At 37.1% G+C, this 21,440-nt stretch overlaps 5 protein-coding genes across 6 annotated transcripts in view; 2 read left to right on the plus strand and 3 right to left on the minus strand.

The window, feature by feature from the left end:
- Positions 1–627: 627 nt before the first annotated feature.
- On the plus strand, positions 628–6,972 carry LOC100175820 (eukaryotic peptide chain release factor subunit 1). The gene is made up of 10 exons (XM_002127348.4): positions 628–789; positions 1,269–1,444; positions 2,086–2,225; positions 2,958–3,096; positions 3,349–3,539; positions 3,864–3,993; positions 4,835–4,990; positions 5,496–5,560; positions 6,159–6,306; positions 6,659–6,972. Exons 1-10 carry the CDS (start codon positions 704–706, stop codon positions 6,730–6,732), a joined length of 1,305 nt encoding a protein of 434 aa, XP_002127384.1. The 5' UTR covers positions 628–703; the 3' UTR covers positions 6,733–6,972.
- On the minus strand, positions 6,827–8,020 carry LOC100183646 (putative peptidyl-tRNA hydrolase PTRHD1). Its single transcript, XM_002127527.5, has 2 exons — positions 7,771–8,020; positions 6,827–7,352 (listed from the first exon to the last, which is right to left on the minus strand). The coding sequence occupies exons 1-2, from the start codon at positions 7,954–7,956 to the stop codon at positions 7,182–7,184; spliced, it is 357 nt and encodes a 118-aa protein (XP_002127563.1). The 5' UTR covers positions 7,957–8,020; the 3' UTR covers positions 6,827–7,181.
- On the minus strand, positions 8,003–12,255 carry LOC100186006 (E3 ubiquitin-protein ligase TM129). Its single transcript, XM_002127572.4, has 3 exons — positions 12,245–12,255; positions 10,061–10,358; positions 8,003–9,686 (listed from the first exon to the last, which is right to left on the minus strand). The coding sequence occupies exons 2-3, from the start codon at positions 10,275–10,277 to the stop codon at positions 8,797–8,799; spliced, it is 1,107 nt and encodes a 368-aa protein (XP_002127608.1). The 5' UTR covers positions 10,278–10,358; positions 12,245–12,255; the 3' UTR covers positions 8,003–8,796.
- Positions 10,933–16,712, minus strand: LOC113474851. Its single transcript, XM_026837573.1, has 7 exons — positions 16,551–16,712; positions 15,326–15,501; positions 14,492–14,692; positions 13,541–13,611; positions 12,176–13,330; positions 11,756–11,849; positions 10,933–11,389 (listed from the first exon to the last, which is right to left on the minus strand). The coding sequence occupies exons 1-7, from the start codon at positions 16,677–16,679 to the stop codon at positions 11,200–11,202; spliced, it is 2,016 nt and encodes a 671-aa protein (XP_026693374.1). The 5' UTR covers positions 16,680–16,712; the 3' UTR covers positions 10,933–11,199.
- LOC100179626 (mannose-6-phosphate isomerase-like) overlaps positions 11,273–21,440 on the plus strand; it is a 13,479-nt gene continuing 3,311 nt past the window's right edge. Inside the window, exons 1-2 of one of the 2 annotated variants that reach the window (XM_002126251.5) lie at positions 11,273–11,386; positions 20,342–20,497. The gene's annotated coding sequence lies outside the window, so the exon portion shown is untranslated. The remainder of the gene's footprint in view (positions 11,387–20,341; positions 20,498–21,440) is intronic. The other variant, XM_026837593.1, reaches the window with a different exon arrangement.

Here is a 21,440-nt window from a genome sequence, read left to right on the forward strand (position 1 = left end):
CAAAGAGATTAAAACCATGAGATTTCTCTTTGGTTAACCCAATAAATGTTCATGCGTTTGAACAAGTGTGAGAATATACATTCAGCTGTTTTCACCACACGTGATCAAAACGGGAGGTAAAATTTCGCAAAAAAATGAAAATTTAGGAATTTTCGAAGAAAATAATATGAACAGGAGTAAAAGAATATTCATTACGTAATTATTTAAACAAAATTGATTGCCTACGAATCATAAATTAGACATTACGTAATTGTTTACAGAATCAATATTGCACATGTCCCATAAATTGTAATCATATTAGAAGAACAGAAGGCACCGATAGTCGTGTTAATTTGGAATTATAAAGAAATGGGCATTAACAGGAAAATGACAGGTGTATATTAATACGCTAAATATAACGAATTGACAGGTTACCGGTTAAAAAAGCGTCAGGTTCATGCGAGCGCAATGAACACGCGTGTAACATGCGTGTGTAGTTTACACAAAACCATGATTAATGTGAATGAATGAATAAACGTAGCATGACAACGACAGTCGTTATAACATCTGTGTTGTGTTCACCTTTTTGCTTACGAATTACCACGTATGTAACTTTGTGGGTGATTCTAATATTTATGTCTCGAAATCTCAGGTATGCCAGTAATTTTCTATAGTTGACTGTATTTGGTTTAAAGAAAGTTTGGTCGCAACAGAAGATAAAAAAATGGCTGAATTGGAAACAGCTGCAGATCGAAATGTCGAGATTTGGAAAATAAAGAAACTTATTAAGAGTTTGGAAGCCGCAAGGGGGTATGTGATGTGTTGTGTGCATAAAATGTATTAACCTTGATATGGTGGGCGAAAAACATGGATGTTCTGGTCACTTTATATACAAACATAACAGCCCATATATGTGACACAAAAGTATTGTGTTTCAATAATAATATATTATGCTTGATAGATATAAAACTTAATCATTTGTCACCCTGTATGGTTTGGTTTAGACATACTTTTTTGTTTTATAAGTATGAGGCCTTACAGCAAAGCATGTTATGGAATTCATATATGCCTGGTTGTGTCATACCCCAGTTTTTATTTTAATATAAAAACTTCGTATCTTACAAAGACTTTTCCATTAAATTCTAATACAGTGGTTCTTAAACTGGAGGGCGCCCCTCTAGGAGGCGTGTAAGACTCGGAAATGGGGGCGTGAAGAACAAAAACAAAATAAAGAGTTACTAAGGACTTAATATAAGTGAAATGATTATACATCCATTATATTCTTTCAGGAATGGTACAAGCATGATATCTCTAATCATTCCACCAAAAGACCAAATATCCCGAGTGGCCAAGATGCTAGCAGATGAATACGGAACAGCATCGAATATTAAAAGCAGAGTTAACCGACTCTCAGTGCTTGGAGCCATTACTTCTGTACAACAAAGATTAAAGCTTTATAATAAAGGTTGGGAGTTTATTTTTGGTTTGTTTATTTTAAAATATTCTGCCGCTCTTCATGTCAAACATAATAAAAGATTTTTTTATTCTTTATGGGTAAGGTTCTTGGTGAGAACCTGGGTTTTAGGCCACATTTGGCCCATTACCCCAACACCCAGAAAGCCCATTTAAGTCTTTGTGTGGCCGGTTCCTCGACACTGCATTACAGTCAGACATGTTTTGTAAGATATAAATTGACTTTATATTTTGTTTCAAATTTGTAAATGTGTGTGCATGTTACCATGTTTCTAAAACATCTCACAGGAAAGTCTCTGAATACAATGCTTCAGTATTTAACATGTTGTATGTATGTTAATTATTCTTCCCCTATTATGTATATTAGAGCCCAACCGATGTTGCTTTTTTCAAACCGATACCGATATTTTGTTTATGAACAAGCTATCGCTCTGCATTAATTCTTACATAAAAACGTCGTTGGCCGTCTGGTTACTTAGTGCCGATAATATCGGGCATTTTATGCTCTTGGCGATAATCGGTAAATCACTAAAAATGCGGCCGATATATCGGCGAACCGATAATCGGTCGTGCTCTAATGTATATGCATTATGCTACATTTACCAATTTATCATTCTATTTATTCCTCCCCAGTACCCGGGAATGGACTCGTTGTTTACTGTGGAACCATAGTAACCGATGAAGGAAAGGAGAAGAAAGTCAACATTGATTTTGAGCCCTTCAAACCTATTAACACTTCATTGTATTTATGTGACAACAAATTCCACACAGAGGTAAAATGTTGTGTCTATTATATATAAAGCTTTTGCTTGTATACACATATCCTATTATATATGGGTGAGTACGTGCAACAAGACCTATCATTTGACCTGGGATTTAGACCAGAGTTGGCCCATCACCCTAACATTGTATATGCACATTGTATATGGGTAAAGTCCAACATCAAGGCACGCCGTGGGTCCTTTTAGACCAGAGTCGTTCCATAACCCCAGGTGTTTATAAAGCGCAAAACGAGTTGTTTCGTTTGTGGTTCAATTATAATAACCTAATAAATAAAAAGTGCAAACAAGCGTATAATGAAATAAAAATAGTTGATGTTGTAGCTACAGTGTACCATGTGTTACAACAGCATTACTTGACATGGACATGATGATGAATTGTGATGATGCCATTATGTGACATGGTGTGGGTTTGAATGTTGCGTGTTAGGATAAGTAGTTTGTCTGCCATGTGGTGAAACTTTATCACAGAAATGTCAGACATATTATTGGTCTCAATAAATGGTATGTTGCTATTTTTAAAAAGATAAAGTGTCTAAATTATATTCTTTATTTCTCAATAAAATTAATGTATGGTGGTATTTTTACCAAAATATAAAATGCTAAATTATATATTTTATGTCTCAATAAAATGTATAATATGTTTTTATTTCCACCTAAGATTAGGTGTCTAAATTATATTATGTCTGGTATAGATTAAGGTGACAACATGTTGTACACTTGCAGGCCTTAACAGCTTTACTATCTGACGACAATAAGTTTGGGTTCATCGTGATGGATGGGAACGGAGCTTTGTTTGGTACGTTGCAAGGAAACACGAGGGACGTTCTCCACAAGTTCACAGTTGATTTACCCAAGAAACACGGTGGGTTGTGGTAGCAGTGTTGAGCCTTAAACCCATATTCAATGGGTGTATGTGTATTAGAATTACATATACATCTGACATAAAGGGGTTGTAGGCATATGTGTAATAAATTTACTTGTGTCCTCGGAAAAAAAAGCGAAAACAACTAATTACATCAGTTAAAAGGATGTGGATTTTGGTTGGTAGTTTATTTATATCTAAATAAGAAACTCTGCCCTAATTGGTTTCTTCTAAACAACCAACCTACCACAGGCAGGGGAGGGCAATCTGCTTTACGTTTTGCTCGGTTACGAATGGAAAAGCGGCACAACTATGTGAGGAAAGTCGCTGAAACATCCGTTACTTTATTCATCACGAACGATCGACCCAACGTCACAGGTCTCATCCTTGCTGGGTCGGCAGATTTTAAAACCGAACTCAGTCAATCTGATATGTTTGACCAGGTAAGGTAGTTTTGTGTGATGGATATTCTTAACAATCATCCACAAAGTTACATACGTGGTAACTTGTAAGTGGGCACAAGGTGTATGAAACAGAACACCGGTGTTATAAAGACTTTTTTTCCCCCGCCATGTGAGAATAATTAAAATGATAATTATACACGTTTGTTCAATAACCCAGCAAACTTCAAATAAATAAATATTGGGTTATAGTACCCTTGTAATATATCCTATGATGCAACAAATGGGGCAATGAGTAGAGGTCCGTTTGAGATATATAGACTATTATACTTGGCCTGCACCTCACATGGCACCCTTATATCACAGAGACTGCAGGCGAAGATAATAAAGCTGGTAGACGTGTCGTACGGGGGGGAGAACGGTTTCAATCAAGCGATCGAACTTTCCACCGAAGTTTTATCAAATGTTAAATTTATTCAAGAGAAAAAACTAATAGGTAAATTTATACATAGTAAGGTGGGGGAAGATGGGACACCTTTTTATTCTATTTTCTCGTCCCATTTGGTGGTAAACAAAGAATATTCAAAGAATTAGAAACTGTATCCTCACAACTCCCATAGACCGTTGTTAATTGTTTAAAACACGATCAGGATATTTGGATATTATGTGCCAAAGGTGTCCCATCGTACCCCACAGTACTGTATTTGCTTTTCAGTTTCATTGTCATAAAAACCCTTACTGTTTTTTTTGTTTAACACTAGTTTGTTATCCCAGAAAATTAAAACACTTGAACTAAAATTTATACATTTTTATACATTTAAAATTTATACAGGAATATTATTTTTAAGCATATTGTACTTTGCCCCAATAATTGCACAGCAAACAAAATATGGATCTTTTAGAAGTACTAAATCTGTCTTCTAAAACTAATAAACCATATATTATTTAAATAATAATCAATATTAAATCACAATTACCCTGGTGATGTCTCATTGCATGGCAGACAAAATGTTGGTCTTTTAGGATCACAAAACAAACAATTGCGAGAAGATCTCTTTCACATTTATAATACACCTGGCAACAACAACATATATAGGTTCTTTTCAATAAGGACACCCATATAGAATAGAACATTAAATACATTCAACTATTACATATTATACACCTCACAAGCATATACATATACCCAATATATACAAAGTAACAATCATCCACAAAGTTACATACATGGTAACTCATAAGCTGGCACAAGGTGTATGAACACCCATGTTATAACAACTGTCGTTTTCCGGCCCCATGAGGATAAAGTAAGTTAAATACAATACATAACTTTCCAGGTCGTTATTTTGACGAGATATCTCAAGATACAGGAAAGTTTTGCTTTGGAGTTGACGATACATTGAAAGCATTGGAAATGGGGGCGGTGGAAACACTAATAGTATGGGAGAACCTGGATACGATGAGATATGTGCTTAAGAACCATAGCACAGATGGTAAGTTTGTTGCATATGTACATACATGTTGCACACCCACTTTTTTTATATAAAAAGTATAACTCCCCCATCGAGTACGTGCTTGGACACAAAAGTTATTTAAATGTAGAGAATGCAGTATGGTTAGTCAGATGTTTCTACAAATTTTAACAGCTGAATAAATATTTTAAGGTAGTTGCGCGACACTTAAATACCATACTGTAGTAAGTTATTGCTTTTTATCTTAATTAACTTATAGTTGTTAACGCTTTTTGTTTTACAAATCTATGTATAACAATATGTGGATAATGTTATGACAAGTTTAAAACATATGTTGTAGTACATAACATAAATTAGGTTGTAACGGTCACGCATTTTATCCAAAACATATTTCTTTCTTTTTTGTCAATAAGCGTGTTTTAACAAGTGTTGTTTTAACGTTACTACCCGTCTTTTTGCTTTTGTCAACTCTCATGTTCTTTGTTATCGCGTAAATTTCATTCAATATTGTATTTCAACTTTACAGAAGAGAAGATTCTGTTTTTGAGACCAGACCAAGAAAAAGATAAAACCCATTTCACTGATAAAGACGTAAGTTTGTAATACAGGTGTTTGTCGTGTACCTCATGCTTACTGTTAAGTGGTAGCTTGGGTATAAACCCATATACGTCTAACATGGGTATGGAAGGTACGCGTGAATACCCTAAAAAAATCAGGGCACTACAATAACCAGTATAAAAAAATTATCAGTTTTAATAAAAATAAATCTTATAAATATGTTTTGAAATAAACACTTTACAGTGGTAATAGTAGAAATATCAGTCTATTTCCCTAAAAAAACTAATAATGTGACAAAAAATGTTCATGCATTTGCCAGCATAATCTTTGAACTTAAGTTATGGGTACTTTGACTGTTTGAAAGTTAGCACCTATAGTGTGTATTATTACGCCAACACTCTTTATTTACTCCGTCGAGTTTTTACATGACTGCGGTGTGCTTTTGCCCTCCAACTATCTTCTCTTTACAGTGCCCTTATCACATTTATCTCGCTTTTTCCCCCTTTCCTGTTTTTGGCTTGCGTGTTCATTCCCTGATGAAGTCTCGTCGTATGGCAAACGAGAAGTGAAAATATACCATGTTTTTATACAGGATGAATATTTACTCCTTATTCACGTTTTGCTCCCACAGACCCAGGTAGAAATGGAGATGACTGAGAGTTGCCCTCTACTTGAGTGGTTTGCCAATAATTACAAGAAGTTTGGGGCGACGTTGGAGATTGTAACGGATCGCTCCCAGGAAGGCTCGCAGTTTGTTAAAGGTTTCGGGGGAATTGGAGGTTGGTGATAATAAAGTATTTTTAACTTATTTATCTTCGTGTGGCAATGACAATCGTTATAACACGGGTGTTTTTACACCTTGTGCCCGTTTATGAGTTACTATGTATCGTATGTAACTTTATGGGTGGTTGTTTTTTTGTATGGTTGACAGTTTTGACACCCCCATTAATAATGACCACTGGGTTAAAGCTCTGCTTAGTAAGTATCTTGCCCAAGGGCACATAGCCCCCAGTTCATAAAAATGTTCGTGTTTTAACGACTATCATTCCCTGCTCCGCTAGGATTAATATATTATATTCATTCATTCAACAGCTATATTTAAAGTAATTTATTCAACCTCATTTATTCCAGGTATGCTTCGTTATCGAATTGATTTTCAAAGTTTAGAATTCAACGAAGATGACGATTATTTCAACGATTACTGAAAAGTTTTTCTCGCAGTAAGATTTCCTTACCCCAGATTGGGGCAGTGTACAGTCAGTTGTTTTAGGTGAATTATTTGGGGGACACATCAGATTGTTGCGTGTTTGATAATTTATGAAGTAACAACATGGTGTCAAGCTGCTATGCACATAAAGAATCCCAAATTACCTTACCATTATACAACGATATGTTTAGCAACTTCAAAATTGTTTCAACTTTGAATATAAAGCAGCAGACACAGATTCATGTTTTCTTTTTGGAACAGTTTTGTGTATAAAGCAATAGAAAATATAGGCGCCAAACCTGGGGTGGTAGGGTATGTGAAACTACCCCTGCCTACCTCTGAATTTTATAAATTTTTGGCGCCAGAGAGAAAGAAGTAAAGAACTTTATGAACTAAATAACAGCCAGAGAGCACCTATGATAGCAGTATCACAAAAGTTCGCAAAATTTATTTAAAAAGTTTTAAATTTTTAAAAAATCTTTGCACATCTTCTTTCTTATAAGGTTTAGTCACTAGACATGTAGCAATGTTCTCTGGTTGTTCAATCCATAGTTTAGAATCAACATCATTCTGTTGGAGAGCTTCCGCAAGGGAGCAAAGATTCTCCTCATCTTTTGCCTTCAAACAGATTCAATTTATTGCTTAGTGGACAGCGGGTTAAGGTAGAATAGTTTATATTTTTTTCACAAACACAAGACACATGGACACTCAGAAGAATTTACAATTACACGACGAGTTACAAAAACACGACTTTCTGGTCAGTCTCAATACAAACATTACAGCTTGTATAAAAGGTACAATTGTCTTTATTTTAAACGTTTGGTTGAAAAACTTGGTCTTGTCTGCTAAAAATATTTACAACAGATTTTTTGATCAGTTTTAATACAGACATCACATACTGCACCAAAAAGTCACAAAATTTCATGAAACAAATTTTAATGCATTGTAAAAAACTCCATTCGTAACATATAACGAATTATTTTCCCAACACAGCACAATTAAATAAGTTACAATTCGAAAATAATGTTAATTTTACCTCCAACACTACTTTTCTCATGTTATCCAGATCTGCTGTGTATTCCAATACATTGGGATCGTCTTTGTATAAACATATAATAGAGGTGCACGCGTGGCACGCTTGCGCAATCATGGCACCAATGGGCCATTTCATTTTATGATACAAGTCACCTCGTACCACCACATATTGCACTAGTGATGTCATAATGGGCAGTGTAGGGTCATAATCATAAAACAATTAAACTTATCAATCTGGATGAAAAGAATAACTTTAAATTGAAATAGTATCCGACAAAACGAACGTTTACATTGAAAATACATTAAACTGCCAACATACAAGAAAAACTAAACATTGCCGCAACAATTATTCCACTTCCATTCAGTACAGTGCTTCTCAACCTTTTACCTTCCACCAAAATATTACACATATACCCTTGGTAACCAAATATTAAAACTACATAAACATTTAATAACGTTTTGTAAGAATATAATAAAAATACTTAACTTTTACAATAAGAGTCAAAAGGGTTTGTGAACCACTGTAGTAGGCGACCAAACTAAATGAAATGGTGACCTAGGGGTTGAGAAGCACTTTTACGTATAAATAACCACGCCATAAATATCAACAACTTAGCATATAAGCAACTGCTTTGGTTTTTACAAATATACAAAGAAATGGCAAGCGCAAAAGAATATGATGGTAACTGGTTAGAGCAGAATTGGTGACAGAGGTCATAATATACAATGCAGCATCCATACATTATGTTTTGAAACATAAATATGCAAAACATTACTTTGGAAAACTGAAAATATCCATAAGGTCAAAAAGTCGAAAGTATGTATGTATGCAAAAGACCCGAAAAAGTTTTTGTATTACAGTATATGCCACTTAACACATTAATAATTGCACATTTAATGTTTATGGTTTTATTCTACATTTTATCTCACATGTGTGGCTGTTTGTATTTGTATTGGGTGCCCAGTCATAGTTAACCTAATTTTAAGAATATCCTGCATGCTAATGTTAGAGTCTATGATATGGAACTTATGTATGATGAATAGCAGATACATCTAACATGCAGAATCGTGATCTACACATCGGGCAAGTTGCAAAACCACCCAGCCATGACTCTGGCCTTGCTTGGTCTTGTCTGCTTGCGTACCAACGTCCCATGCACTCCAAACACCACATAGGGGGACACTGACAACTTTTACAATCTCCGTCATCAGGTTCCGCACATTGTTTAGTTAACTTTACATTGGCAGCTTTATCATGGCAGCCAATACAACTACCAAATGTGAGGCCACTATCAACCACATACAGCGGATTCTGCTCAACTTGGTCACGAAATGCAGACAAGAAAAGTTCACCCGATGTTTGGTGTATTGTCACGTTTGGTAGCGTGTAAATCTCGGTTCGAAGTTTTGCTTTGAAGTCTGAATACTCAGTAGACAGTATCCGTACACTGAAGCCAGATTGTGGTTTCAATGGGTTCACATTTATCCTCACATACTGCACTGTTGTCATCGTATCTGGAGACACCTGGTATTCCTCTGTCTTGCCCACCGATAGAACAACATGGTCCTGATGGACAAACTTAACGCTGTAAGCTCCAGTTTTTATAATCCAGTTATCAACAACTATCGTCCTGGAGGTTCCTGAAGGTCCGCTGGTGTATTTATCGATACTTCTAAACTCAGCATTGATTTCTAACAAGCCAGTTCTCCAGGACTCACAGTAAAGAGATAAGTTCTTCGCGATTGGATGATTTGACCATTCATTCATGTGCCAATAATATACAAGTGTAGCACAACCAATGAACAGGGAGCATGCTGTGTAGAAGTATATCTGCCATCCTGTATGGATCGCCCACTCAGATAACTCAAAGAATTCCAAACCAGATTCACCAACAAATGTCATCCCAATGAAATAACCTGGAATATTAAAAAAAAGGTTATTTTGTCCCCAATGTTGCTCATTTAGATGTTTGCGTTGGAACTAAAGGTTTCCAGGTTCAAGGCTCGTCGCGGCTATGATTGTGAGCATGTGTGTCTTTGGGCAAGACACTTAGCATACATTGCTCCAACCCAGTGGTCATTAATAAGGTAGTAGCAGCCTGGGTTTTGGGATAATGGGACAACTGTGGCATAAATTCAATATCGTGCCACATTGTAGGGCCTAACCACTATAGAATAAATGTAGGTTTTTTATTTGTTTCTACAGTAGGGCAGCATGCAGTTATTATACAGTGTTCAACTGATGTAGTTATGCTTTTGAGTTACTAATTGAAAGTATATAAGTTACTTACCTAACGGCAAGCTGGCATGAAATAACGTTGTTGCTGTCGTCCGTTTTATGTGGTAGTTTACAAAATCTATGCTTTCGCTGCCAAGCCACGAAGCAAACAGACTCTGTATAGTTACTCCACTGGACTGGAACTCTGTCGGCGCAACAACAAAACAAAAAGCAACTAACCAGTAAAAAAACGAAAACGCAACAGCAGGGCTTAACAGTGGGGCATACATTTGGATTGAATCGCTAAATACGACCGTATTTTCAACCCATTTAAAGACAGCAGCTGTACCTGTATATAAGTTACGTTATTCCTTAAGTTTCCTTTTAATTTTACACTCTCTTTATAAGTTAAACGACAAAACGCGTCCTTACATTAACATGAAACATTACGTTACGTGTGTTTTGTTGGAACCGCAGTTGTAAACGTTAAATGTCAACCAGTCAACTCATTAGGCACGACTCCATTTTAATCATGTCTTATTAAACGTGCATGAACTACAATACACGTTATTTGCGACAAATACAACATATGCAAACCTAAAATGTATAAAGTATGAAGTATTTAAGCTATTGTGTGTCACATGTTGTATTTTCTTAATAAAAAAAACGTAAGAAAAAAGCATGCAACAAAGGATGTTGCAAAAAAAACAACTTTTCAAATGACTATAAGCTTTAATATAAGGTCTTAGATTGAAATGTAACTGGGTTTACTATACACACTGTCGGGCCTCTGGTTTTGAGCTGTCCGGCGGCGTAGCACAGTGGTTAAACGGCTTGTAGTGTAACTTGGGGGTAGCGTGAGCGTGTTCGAGGCTCGCTACTGCTACCATTGTGTAGGTGTGAGTGTATGTGTCTTTGAGCTTTTCTGTGACTGCCCAATGAATAATACGCTGTCTAAATTGTCATCCAATCAGGTGAAGTACCTGAAACGAGGTGAATGAAACAAAACACCCGTGTCATAACGATTGTCCTTGCTTTGCCATTCGAGAACTAATAAGTACATTCATTCATGAGGTTAATCCGCCTCGTATAGTAAGGCGACGCAAGCACGTAAACACACGACTGGTTTTCAACCAATAATTGTGATTGTAGAAAACAATTCGACAAGAGGCGCGCTGTTCGAGGAATCAGAATTAACTCGACTCAAGAACTTTAATTTATTCTGAGACATTTGAGATTCGGCTTGCATTTGCTTGCTATAGTTCGTAGCAATGTGATGTAAACGCAGCGAAACTTCTTGGAGCAGACACAGTGTAGGAAAGGCGTCGAAGCTGCAATCACGCACATCCAGAAGCCGAATACAGTTTGGTAAACCTCGCTGAAGGACGTGGGACAACAGGTACTATAAAGTAATTAAAATGTTGCAATGTTGTATTCAGTTAGATGTTATTATAACCTATATGGCGTGTATATATAATGCCGCGAATATAGTAGCCTACTGCGGAATAAGACGGATATCGTTTACACATATTATCCCATACTTTCAAATCGTGTTTTAACAATTAACCACGATATTTTAGAGTGGTGAGGATACGGTTATATAATTTTGTAAAAAAATATGTCCCATATTCCCCCATATCCTACTTCTACTAAGCTTTCGTACAAGGGTATGCTTTGTATATTATCCCACGGATGTGTTTTACTAGTAGTTTGTGACTTTGTGTTATAGCTGTCGTTCAGAAAATATTGGTAATCCTTATATACGTACCATGTTGGGTCTGAACTTGATGAACTTTTGGTTGAATTCATTCGTAATATATGGACTGGCAGCCAATGCATTACGTAAACTGCGATACCGATGGCTGGAAATGCACAAAAAGTTTTAAGTGTGCGGTGATATCAGTAGTGAGATAATGTGTAAACGTTTAACGTTGCTGAATAGAGAGACTAACAAAACACAAAGTTACATGCGTGATAACCCGTATTGCGGCATTATTAACGAGTTGTGTGGAACAAAACACCCGTGTTGTAATGACTGTCGTTGTCCCACCATGCGAGGATAAATAGGTTACATACGTGGTAACTCGTAAGCGGGCACGAGGTGTATGAAACAGCAAACCCGTGTTATAACGACTGTCGTTGCCCCGCCATGCGAGAATAAATAAGCTACATTCATCCATTCACCCACCTAAGTTTTTGACTGCCCTCATTCTCACTCTCCACAACCAAGTTGGCGCAATCTCCAAACCAACCGAACAAATTGAATCCGAATCATTTTTGCTGAAGTTACTTTTGTAACTTTTCCCCGAGTTTGTGTAGCCCGAAGCCGCTGAGATTTTTCGGTCGTTTTTATGTTTCGAAGCTCGGCCAGTGTTGCTCACATTGGTGGAACTGCAGTGACGTAGCTCGTATGACGTATCCGGGAAGACTGTGGTGTAACAATAGTTGCGTAGCGACCGTCCAGCGCTAATTCTTTGTTCGCTTTGACTTCTTGTGAAAACATAAGACCTACTGCTTGGCATTTTCATCGAAGGTGGCAACGTCACTTCCGTCATACGACGAATCCTCTGTGTGGCGTCACAGCGGCTATTCTTGACGTCGCAGTGCGTGTTCTTCCCGACAGAAGTACGACATGTCGCGTTAGAATATCTGGGAGTTCTGGCGTTTGATTTTCTTCCATACCTTACATTTCTATTAGGTGTGGACACCCTTACGTACATTGCACTATCTGATGCACTTTGTGGCTTTTCCTCAACAACGCCTAAGCAAGCGGCCGTGCATTCATTAATGTTATTGTTAGTGCCAGTAATATGGCAAAGTGAGGCGCTCCCTCCCAATTTCGTGTCCTCCTGTTTGTTATAACTAGATGACCCCACCGAAGTTTCAAGCTCTATATTAAGCTCGCTACAAGCCGAAGGGTGGGCCTCTGATGGCGTGCTTGGTTTCATTTCTAAGCCCGCAAATGAGTGTCTTACACTACAAACACCAGGGCTAGGCTCGAGGTGCTTCTGTGGGACAGGGTTAGCACCCGTTGTTTCGCTTGCTGAAATCACGGATATTCTTGGTACATCCTCCAGCTTGCGGACTGTGTTGTAACGAACCGTGGTGCCAAATCTGCGCCTGCGTTCTTGGGGTGGTGGATTTCTTTCTTTTTCCGACGATATGGAAAATTTGCTTGACTTCCTGGTATGACCAGGTTGAAAGCAAACGCTTTTACGCAACCTCCGAATGATGGAGACAAAGAGATACAAGTTTGAAAGCAAAGGGAGGCAGAATAAGAGAATGAAACAAATCACCGGTGATAAGTTTTCTCTTTGTCGACAAATGCTGGCCATGGTGGTGTCTAAAATATAAGGCGGAGAAAATGGTATATAAATACCAACCACGGTATATTGTTATACCCATGCGCTTGATTGCATATTATCGATATCCGGTATATTCTTAGAATTTGTAATTTGACTTTACTGCTGTTATGTGGGGTGGCTATTTAAATATTGACGGCAAATCATTGCATAATAAAAGCGCTTTTAAAAAAACATCCATTTATTCCTACCTTGGTTCTGGCAATACTCTTCGCTGTTGGTATCATTGTGATTGCTTACAACATCGTCTGTAGTGTTAAGGCTGTACAAAAATTATTTCATATAATTAATTGAACAGTCATAGTGCAATTATTGCTTGTTTGACGTGTATTGTGCTTTATGGTCGTAATCTGGCGTGTATGAATTAAATCAATCTATTTTTCGATCGATTAGTTTCCAATTATGAGGATTTGTTGCTGCAGCGTGTACATATATAAAAGGTGGGGGAATATGGGACACCTTTTCGTTCCATTTTCTCGTAGCATTTAATAGTAAACAAAGAATATTCAAAGAATTATTAAATTATATCCCAACGACTTCCATGGACCGTTGTTAATTGTTAAAAATACGATCAGGATATTTGGAAATTATATGCTAAAGGTGTCCCATCTCCCCCACCCCGCTGCATACCTTATACTCCCTGTCAAACCACATGTGTGTGTGTCGACTGACTTATTACTGTTTTAAGTGTTTTGCCAAATGATACATATACCATAAAAGTAAAAAGAGACTTCGAACCCGAAGCTCTTGGCATGCGCGCTAACTATTGCGCCACGCTGCCATCATTTAACATATGTGGGTTTTCATGGATAAATGAATGAATGTAACTTACTTTATCCTCACGTTGCCGGAAAACGGAAGCCGTTATAACACAGGTGTTCTGTTTTAGACACCACGCGCCAGCTTACAAGTTACCACGTATGTAACTTATTTATCTTCGCATGGAGGGGCAACGACAGTTGTTATAACACGGGTGTTCTGTTTCATACACCTCGTGCCTGTTTATAAATTACCACGTCTGTAACCTTGTGTGGTGATTGTTTTCTGTATGGCTGACAATTTTGATAGCCTATTAGTAACCACTGGGTTAGAGCAATTACAGTTAAGCGTCTTGCATAAGGATTATTATACACGCAACCAACCTTAGCGCGGAAACAAGTCGAACGTTCGGGATTCGATTCCCACCCAAGCCACTAGGTCCTACTGAGCCAGAAGTGAAACCGCACAAGAACGAAGGTATTGACGTCACAATTGATACCAACCATAGAAAACATATAATCTTATGCGTTCGGTTTAAACTGATTCCTGTCTTTGCTTTGAGTGGTCGGCATAGTCCAATGTATCTGCGATGTTTAACACACATATGAAACTTGGTGACCATCGCCTGGCGGGGCAACGACAGTCGTTATAACACGGGTGTTCTGTTTGAAACACCTCGTGTCTGCTTACAAATTACCACGTATGTAGTTTAGTTATCCTCACGCGGCGGGGTAACACCAATCGTTATAACTTGGGTGTTCTGTTTCATACACCTTGAGCCAGCTTACGCTTTTTGTGTGATTATTATTTGGATTTTGTTCATTTTGTTGTAATGTATGGCTAGCAACTTACGATCAATATTTAGATTGTTAAATAAGGTGTATTTTGTAGGGTGGGAGAAGATGGGACACCTTATCATTCTATTTTATCGTCCCACTTTGTAATAAACGAAGAAAATTCCAATAATTATAAAACCGTATCATTACGATTTCCATTATAGACCGTTGTTCATTGTTTGAAGCACGATCAGGATATTTGGAAATTCTATGCTAAAGGTGTCCCATTTCCCCCATACTACTATACCTGTTGAAAGTTATCAATTGGTGTTTAAGTAGACAAGAGGTATGTGTAGAAAGACACCCAAGTTATAATTATGCTGTATAGCAAACCACGGTGTAACATTGTTTAGATGTTTACATTACAAATAATGTGGTCACCTTTCAAAGTCCTGTGCGGATAAATTAAGCACTGCGCAAACTATGAAGAAGTTTTCACCCCAATCCTGGATCGCTCGGAATATGACGTGTCTTTCATAGAGGTCCCTATCGGTCATGCGTAACGGGTGCACCCATGCGGAAAGCAACATAGATATCATCATGCATACGGAGAGACTCTGCGTATAAATCATGTAAAATGATCAACTTACTCTATCCTCGTGTGCCAGGAAAACGACAGTCGTTTTAATACAGGTGTTCTGTTTCATACACCTCGTGCCAGATTTAACGAGTTACCACGTATGTAACTTTGTGGGTATTTATTTTTTGAATGTTTTTTTTTTAAATGTTTGTGACCACTGGTTAAAGCATTTGTCATTAAGTGTCTTGCTCAAAGACACATATAAGCCCACAGTGCGGTGACAGTGACGAGCTTTGAACCCATGAATTCGACAGAGGTTTAGATATCATGGTTTATAACAAGAGAAGGCAAACTGGAACGCCCGACTACATTTTATTCTGTATGTGGGTAAATTCCTATAAAGGGGTTGTCCAAATTGTTAGCCTTACAAAAAAAATCAATGCAATCACCCACAAAGTTACATTTGTGGTAACTTGTAAGCGAGCATAAGTTGTATGAAACAGAACACACGAGTTATAAGGACTGTCGTTGCCCCGCCACTCGGGGATAAATAAGTTGCGTTTATTACACACGCAGCTGCGGAGAAAATCGTATACAAATACACCAACCACGGTATATTGTTATACCCATGCGCTTGATTGCATATTATCGATATCCGGTATATTCTTAGAATTTGTAATTTGAACGTTACTGTTGTCATGTGGGATGGCTATTTAAATATTGACGGCAAATCAATACATAATAAATTTGCTTATACAAGGATTATTCGGGTTATACAATACGATTGCTTCTAAGCTTGCGGTTTATTTGACAATTTATGTAAAACATGTTCGAAGGAATCAACAAATTTATCCTCACACGGGTGGGCAATGACATCAGTCATTATAACTCGGGTTTTCTGTTTCATACACCTTGTGCCCACTTACAAGTTGTACCACGTATGTAACTTTGTGGGTGATTGTTGTTCTGTGTATGACCGACAGTTTAAAGAACCCATTAGTGACCACTGGGTTATTGGAGCAATTGCCATTTCTTGCCAAAGGGTTCACATGCCCACAATCATAGCAATATTAATACAACTCTTACCATTTGGTAGCAATTGGAAACACTCTTGAGCTTTTTGTGTCTCACCAACACGTATGTAGATAACAGGTTCAATGTTTGCGCTGTCACGAACCCGACCAACAGCATATAAGTAAAAAACATAATGAACATGCTGTGTATCCTGCTATGCAAAATTTAAAATATATAATGAGGTGGGGAAAGATGGAACAACTTTTCATTCTATTTTCTCGTCCTATTTGGTAGTAAAAACAACATTCAAATGTCATACAACCGTACGACTCTCATAGACCGTTGTTAATTGTTTAAAACACGATCAGGATATTTAGATATGTTTTGTGCTAAAGGTGTCCCGCCTTCCCCCACTCTACTATCTTTAAAAATAAACGAAAATAAATACATATTTTAGGTTTGGGCAAAATGGGACAACTTTCCATTCTATTTTCTCGACCCGTTTGGTATTAAACAAAGAATATTTACAGAATTATTTAACCGTATCGTCATGTTTCTAAATGCGTTGGTAATTCTTAAAAGTAGAATTAGGAAACATGAGATGGCATGTACTTGGTATATCTGTCTTACCCCTCAGTACTATATAAAAGAAAATTAAAAAATCGGACAATTGTAAAACCTCTAACCCTAACCTAATAGCCCGTATAATTTATAGAGCTGGATTTGTAAGACTGAAGCTTCCACAACTATAAGTTATTTAGATAACAAAGCAATTCAATTTATTGCAATCTGGGTTTAAATTGTCTCGCAACTAACAGGACACCGTTCCAGTAACTTAAAAAATTATCGAGCTTTTTAGAAAACTTTAAACCTTTTTATTAATAACCTCTAGTATTCAAATGTATTATTTTTCTATCTAATAAATGCATCATCAACTTATGAGTTATCGTGCTCAAAAAAAAGTTCTCCTTATATTCCCAGTATGTACGGTGTTCATAACTCGTCTGAATCTGCCGAAACTGAACTATTTTTTAAACCGCCTTCAAACCAAATGTCCAGTCAAATGTAGATTCGCTTTATCTTCGTGTGGTATGACATGTGCAGTCTAAAACAGATGCCAAGTTATACATTATCAATATTCTAACAAAAGGCACACCTGGAATATTCTATAAGCTGGTTTGCTCCAAGCCTTCAACCCAGTGGCTATTAATGGCTTGTCCTAATTATTAGCCACATAAAAAAATACATAAAAAAATATTCACCGACACAGTAAAAAAATATTCACCGACACAGTAAAAAAATAATCACCGACACAGTAACAAGCATCATGCTGGTTCAAAAAGGTGTGTAAACACCGTGGTATAACGCTGTTGTTTTCCGGTCAAACGAGCATAAAGCAAGCTACTTGCGTTCTTTATATATAAATAATACTGTGGGGTAAGATGGATACCGTTAGCACTAAATCCTATATTTCCTAATCGTGTTTTAAACAAACAACTCTTGTGGATTAGCTGGGTTACAGTTATGCAACTCTGTAAATAAGCTTTGTTTTCTACCAAATGGAACGAGAAAAGGGAATGAAAATGTCTCGTTTATTCCAGTCTCCCACCACATTCATTCTGTTTGTTACGAATGTTGTAGCAAATATAGGCATATCGTGCTACTATATATCTATATTACTACACGCGCACTGTTATGCTCTTTATATACTTTATGTTGTATAATGTAAACTGTAATAGTAACATGCGTATAAACCTTAACCTTACTAAACGCCGGTATTACTGACTGGCATGCGGTCGCATGTATCGACCAACAAGTCATTCGCATCAACACACGGTACTATACTGGCTACTGGTTAATTAGAGCATATAGGTTTCATAGCATTGCATGAAAAGCCCGATCAATTTATTTTATGTCGTCATCAGCCATTGCGTGAGGTCCTGCGTAGCCCGGATATACATGGTGCACGTTACTTTGGCGATCAATATTTTGTTGTATTAATTAAAGGAATATTGCAATAATTTGTCCCGCCAAGTGGCGCAATGGGTTAGCGTGAATGAATCCAGCATATATGGATTTTGTTGCTCGAAGCTGTCAGTGCTCCAACCCAATGGCCAATAATGGGTTGTCGAAACTGTCAGCCATACAATAAAAAAATGACAAATATCCCACAAACAATTACAGCTTAATAGCTTAAGTGCCAAACTGTGCAATGCTGACCTAGGTCGATTAAAATGGGAATACTTAATTGATTTAGATCGTTCAGGCAAACATCAAGCTTTTCCACGAATTAATTATAGGCCCGCTGTAACAAATTATAAGTGTGGGGTAAGATGGGACACCTTTAGCACTTAATGTTTAAATATCCTGATCGTGTTTTAAACAATTAACAACGGTCTATGAAAGTCGTGAGGTTACGGTTTTATAATTCTTTGAATGTTCTTTGTTTACAACCAAAAGGTTTTTCACCTTCCCCTTATACCTACTATATTTCAATATTTTGTTAAATGCCCTTCTCTAGCTGCAAGATACCGTTTAAGATTTAACAACAACGCTTAACTGTGGATTTTAACCGTTACTTATTTGACTGTCATTTTGCTGCTAACTCTCTTTTCTTCGTTGTTTTCATTATAACCTATAGTCTGCGCTACTACATATTCAAAGGATGAAAAACATTTATGTTCTTAAGTTCCTTTACTCTTTACCTTTACATTCCGCCACATAAACCACCGCCATGTGCATCCACTTTATACTCAGCTAAACGAGTAATAGAATGATAGAAGCGATCGACGGTCAGGTAATTTACAAATGGTTGCTGCTTGTCCCATGAGGCGATCCAACACGATTCTCCCATTTACAATTACGGTAGAATCGTCTCCCAAATGCGATCGCTTCTTTTATTGATATTTTTGCACCTCGTGACGTCATCCATACGTGTTCATATGACGACATTAGGTGGTTCGATTAAAATTGTAATTTAAAAAATCGAAGTATCTGCTACACTGTTGTTGAACTTTACCGTCTATCGTTGCTACTATTTTTACTTATCTGTTACAATGTTATATCATTATTTTTTGACGCTAGTGGTTAAGCATTCGCTTGGGTTCGAAGCTATGCTCCGCTACCATTGTGGGTGTATGTGTCTTTGGGCAATTAGACACTTAACGGACATTGTTGGTCGAACCCCGGGTTGTCTAAATTATCAGTCATACAATAAAAATTTTATTAAAACGACTGTTGTTGCAACAAGTAACAGTATTTTTCTCCTCGTATGGTGGCGCTTTATACACGGGAAATCTCGGACAAGAAAGGATTAGTTAAAAAAAGGATTAGTTTACCATGATCTTACCTTTTGCTTGACTTAGCGATTAATGAAACCTCCTGCTTTTGGTTGATTGCTTCGACTCTTTTTAAAACGTCGCGTCTTAAACGCGCGGTCTTTACAGCATGTTGCAGTTTCGATAGAGTCGGCTATGCACCAGCAAATTAATTCGGATGATGGCCACGTCATAATTACGTTTTACGTCTGTACGGTGGGTCAGCAGCGTCATGACACTGCGTTCGGTGCGGTTACGTTACGGTCGGTTCAGTTACGTTACAGCTGTAGGTTTGTTACGTGAATGTTGCCACGGTTCGTAACAGTCTCATATGTCGTAACGGTCGATGCAGTGCTTTTTGTTTCAATTAAAGAATATTAACTAACTGCTATCTAGGTTTTCTACCCATTGTTGTATGTTTAATTTAAATGCCACACAGTTTAAAAATACCACGCTTCCTGTTCTGCTATTTTATAAGATACGACGTGGCCAAAGAGATGAAAACCAATTTTAATTTAGTTTTAATCTCTTTGACATGGCTTTCAGGTTAAAAGACAAGTATACTGCAGTTGTGAAATACTACGTGCACATTAATGTTCTCTCGTTTTAAAAGAGGTAAAAAAAGGAAAAAGAGAATTCCAGAAAAAAGGAACTGTACCCGATCCAAAAACATTTTCTTATTTTTGTCAGTCAAATTTTAAGGTAAAAGTGTTCGTTTATGATTCAAAATCTATTCATTGTTTAATAAAGTTGTAAATGAAGCGCATGGCCGAGCCATTAAGCAGGTTGCTGATATAGTGATATGCTGCGTTGTTTTGCATGACTTGGCGCGCTTTAACCTCGATTTGCCATGAGACCGTTCGTAAATCGTGTATAAAAATATCAAAAGAGCTTTTATGCAACTAACGATTAAGCGAAAATAAAATTGTGGCTGTACCGGAACATCATATCGAAAACGTGTAGTTTTATGTGCAGCGTGTTTGAAATATACGGACTGTTAAATATAATCTGGTGCTAGTGAGGAATCCTCCCCCCCTTGCCTATAGAAAAAACGAGAGACTAAAAAAGGAAAAAAGAAAATCATTGGACCGTAACGGTATTTCCCCATAAAAATCATATATTAGTAAATATATCATATATTATTAAATATCCCGGGTTATGGTACACCTGGAGCAGCAATCTTAATGTCGTTGGAAAGAAGAAGCGACACTTCAATTACGTATCAAAAAATATATTAAATAATCAAAGTACTTTTAGTTGGGTGGGCCGTCAAAGTTTATCAAAGTTTGACACGCAATAAAATAAAAAAAACGCCAATAAAAATTAACAAAACTTTAACACACGTTGATGTATAGCAACATGCAGAACATATTAAAAAATTGGGGTAATACCGCCACTAGTTTTTGATTTATTAATACTTTCGCAACCCCTACTTTTAACGTATTATTCATAGACGCTGCACCTAGTGAAGTCGACTCCCCCCCGCCGAATAAATGAAACTACTTCTCTTTGAACTTTAATATCTCGAGTTATAGTAAGGATAAAATAGCAATCTTGGTGTCGTTAAAAAGAAGAAGCGATACTTCATTTACGTATCAAAAAATATATTAAATATTCAAAGTACTTTTGATTGGGTGGCCGTCAA

The sequence above is a fragment of the Ciona intestinalis genome, chromosome 14, assembly GCF_000224145.3.
Source record: "Ciona intestinalis chromosome 14, KH, whole genome shotgun sequence".
In the NCBI taxonomy this organism is placed as follows: Eukaryota; Metazoa; Chordata; class Ascidiacea; order Phlebobranchia; family Cionidae; genus Ciona; species Ciona intestinalis.